This window comes from Nanorana parkeri, unplaced genomic scaffold, assembly GCF_000935625.1.
Source record: "Nanorana parkeri isolate BGI_ZX_2015 unplaced genomic scaffold, ASM93562v1 scaffold1687, whole genome shotgun sequence".
NCBI classification, from domain to species: Eukaryota; Metazoa; Chordata; class Amphibia; order Anura; family Dicroglossidae; genus Nanorana; species Nanorana parkeri.
This window is the reverse complement of record NW_017307955.1, coordinates 47,748-51,549: the sequence shown is the minus strand read 5'-3', so window position 1 is coordinate 51,549 and position 3,802 is coordinate 47,748. Positions and strand designations below refer to the sequence as shown.

At 46.1% G+C, this 3,802-nt stretch overlaps 1 protein-coding gene across 1 annotated transcript in view; it reads left to right on the top strand.

Moving 5' to 3' along the window:
• Window positions 1-3,391, top strand: part of NRIP3 (nuclear receptor interacting protein 3) — a 46,622-nt gene extending 43,231 nt beyond the window's left edge. The window contains exons 7-8 of the mRNA XM_018571146.1: window positions 157-241; window positions 3,206-3,391. Of these exons, the coding sequence (XP_018426648.1) occupies window positions 157-241; window positions 3,206-3,391 (271 nt within the window). The remainder of the gene's footprint in view (window positions 1-156; window positions 242-3,205) is intronic.
• Window positions 3,392-3,802: the final 411 nt, after the last annotated feature.

The following is a 3,802-nucleotide window of genomic DNA, read 5'->3' as shown; positions in this document are numbered from 1 at the left end:
GCTGTTACATTTTTTTTACTAGATGTATTTTGCTATGCCGGAATTTCTAGCTAATGACACTCACTGTACTCTGGGGTGAGCCTCGTACTGCTGCGGCTCTGTAAAGTGAACCTGTCACCACGCTTCTTGTACAGGTTATCATATACAATGTTACAGTTGGTACCTCAAGGAGCCTGCAGACACTTTACAGCGCAACTCCAGGCAAAAGCAGCTTTGCAGTGTTGTGCGGAGCGGGGAGGAGGTAAGACCCCTCAGTTATCCCTGCTGGGAAGATTCTCCCTCACTTCCTGTCCCAATTATCACTGGAGAAAATGATGGGAACTTCAAAACGTAACATCCCTCACAGGAAACAGAAGAGGAGGGATGACTTCCCAGTGGGGACACCTGTTCAGTGACAACTTACAAAGATAGGAAAGGAAGTGAGGGGGAGTGGCAGGAGTTGGTGTGGGGGGTCTCCCCAGTGAGATGCAAGCAGCCATTACATAAAAATTGTACCCTTAACATTTCCCTATAAAACTTTTGGGTGTATTGGTAAACAATTTGCAGAGCCATTCACCCTGTGAATGTTTGTGAACATTCATTCATTCTGCGCAAATGGAGGCAAAAACAAAGGTTCTTAGTATATTTTCTTTTGAGGTTGAATGTATTATAAGTAAAATTCCTCATTACGGCCACTAGATGGAGCCGAGGAGCATAGGAAATAAATACTTATTTTCTGTGCTCCTCGGCTCCATCTAGTGGCCGTAATGAGGAATTTTACTTATAATACATTCAACCTGAAAAGAAAATATACTAAGAACCTTCGTTTTTCTCCTACATTCGTACAGAATGAACATTCACAGAGATTCACAGGGTGAACGGCTGTGTGAATTATTTGTAAATAAACCCCCCCAAAAAATATATCTATAGCCCAATGTTTCTCTTCATTTTGGGTGTAGTGTGAGAGGATCACAACTCCTGTGAGCTTTTACAGCAGTCAGAGGCTCCGTTGGAGAGATTTATCCACTTCCTGTCTGGTAAACAGGAACAGGAAGTGAGTAGAAACCTCTCTCAGCAACAGAGACAGAGGTAAAAATGCTTTTTCTGAACGTTAACTAGGAGAATGCTAGAACCTCTGTCAGCCTTTTATTGTTAGAAGCATTAAGGGCGCCACACACCAATGGCCAGTGATAGTCTGCTATTGAACAATGAGTGAAATAACACACATCCGACGCTTTTCGGGGGTCCAGACACTTCCTCTTCATCAGAGATATGACGCAGATAAAAGGTCTATAAGAAATAAAAGAAACTTCATGATTTAAAGTTCTAATAGTAAATTCTTATTATCAGGAAACCATTCTATAACACACGGGCACCCCCTCTGCTGCCCGCTATGACACTAAGGCTCCAATCACACATGAGTGGTTTTCCGTGCGTATTCGTATGTGCGGAAATACGCTAAACGTAAAAAACAATGCATTCCAGTGTGCATTGCTCAGACAATTGGGGCATCCACGCAGTTATAAAACCACACGTCCTGCAAAACAGTGCAAGAGCGATTTTAGGGGCAGATTCCCCGCGCTTGCGGCTATTTATGTGCGAAATCAGCGCGTATGTAAACAATTGCGCATATCCCGGTTGCGCGCTTTTCTGCACAGGAAACCACACGGAAACCGCAAACGCCATACAGTATGTGAATGGAGCCTAACATGTGGGGTTGCCACCTTTTCTTCAAGCGAAACCCGAACACTATAGCATTACACGGACATATTCTTTTGGGGAGAATTAGCCGTGGCTTATTCATATGTAATTAATATGTAAATATCACAGTTTAGACTATTTTCAGTGGGGGGGGGGGGCCAGTAGCCCCTATCTTAATTCTGGTTGCCCCCTGTCTGCCTGACATCTTGTGTCCGGGTTCCTGGTGCCATGAAACCCGGACACAGCGTTCAAAACCCGGACTGTCCGGGTGAAACCTGAACAGGTGGCAACCCTACTAACATGTCCCTGAGCACAGACTGAGTGTGAGCTCTACAGGGACACACTAGTGTTGTAGCGGTTTGGGAAGGGGGGGGGGGGAGTGGCCAATGCGCATCAGGAAAATGAGGAAATCTGACTCACCAGGAAGTGTCAGAATGTGGAGATTTATAGTGACGCCTGTAACTCTGCACCTCGGTTACAATTTGATTCAACATGAGGTCATCCTTCCCTTCTCCTGCGCGGGGGGTTAAATATAGACACGGGGTGACAGGGCCTCTTTCATTTGCTCCAAACGTTTCAGGGACCCTAAAATGAAAGGATATTTTTGTACAGAGTATAGAATACACCCAGGAAGGTGATCAGCCCTCCGCGTCCTTTATATTCCAAGAGATTCGTTGTATAAAGTGATAAGTAGTTTCTGCGTCACATTACCAATCATTCGGAATGGCGCCCCAACACACTAAGCTATATGTGCGCGCTGCAACACATCATAGTGCATCGCGGTAAAAAGTTTTCATCACGATTTTGGGATATTTTGGTGCATTTTTATTATTATTACACAGGATTTATAGAGCGCCAACAGTTTGCGCAGCGCTGTACAATGTAAGGAAGACATTACAATCACAATACAATTCAAGTGATACACGAGGAAGGAGCTGTGTGGGGGATGAATTGTTTGAGAACGTGATGGTTGAGTGGTTAGGTTGAGGTGGGATTGGTTTCCCTGAAGAGATGAGACTTAAGGGATCGCCTAAAGGCTTGGGGGGCGGAAGCCAGTGCAGGGATTGGCAGAGGGGGGTGGGGGATGGAAGCCAGTGCAGGGATTGGCCGAGGGAGGTTGCAGACACTGAGTGGTTGGCTAGGTGGATTGTTTTCAGGACCTATTTACATTTGTGCGGCACAATAATGCATGTATGTTAGCGCACATTATGTTGCGCGTTGCGTTAGGGCAGAACCATGGAAATAACGGTGTGCAAAAGCACCAAAATGTCCCTAAAATCCGGCGTGACACAAAAGATTCACCGCGACACACCGCAATTGTTCTCTAGTGCATTACAATGCGTTGCCGCGTTCTGCATCACTTGTGCGTGGTCTTAGTACATTGGGTGATATTCAGCAGTAATGGCCATGACGCCACACACGTATACAGAGCGTTGGTCCCCCTGCTGGCGGCCGATCGTTGCCCTTCTCTTACCAAGCGCTGCCCAATCACCATGAACACGCATCATGTGACTTGTGACTGGAGGTCACTGCAATGCAGCAAAGACGGATCATCGCATGTGGCAGGATGAGCAGTAGCACGTGTTGTAGTTCACGTTACCGCAACGCACACACATGTGAAGATCTGTCAGTGACCGGCACTCCTCACAATCCTAAGAACTACAAGTGCCAGCCCGGATTTCTACCCCTGGACGAGCTGCGAGTGTTGTGAAGCTCGGGGGGTTGTTTTGCTGCAAAGTTTGTATGTGAAATAAAAAGTCATCAAACAGATTTTGTATCATTTTTATTTGCCCGACAAAAGCAATTCTCAGCAGTTGCCGCGCTTCAGAACCGTCACTTCCGGGTTTTATAATGAGGGTGATGCCAGTTGGGAGTCAAAGTGGACCTGTCATCAGTGAGTTATATACAGATTATTATGACATAGTATTTATAGAGCGCCAACAGTGTGCGCAGCGCTGTACAATATAAGGAAGACATTACAGTCGCAATACAATTCAAGACAAGACGGTAAGGAGGGCCCTGCCCCTGAGGGCTTACAATCTAAAAGGGGAGGGGCCAGTGATACATGAGGAGGGAGCTGTGTGCGGATGAATTGTTAGAGAACGTGATGGTTCAGTGGTCA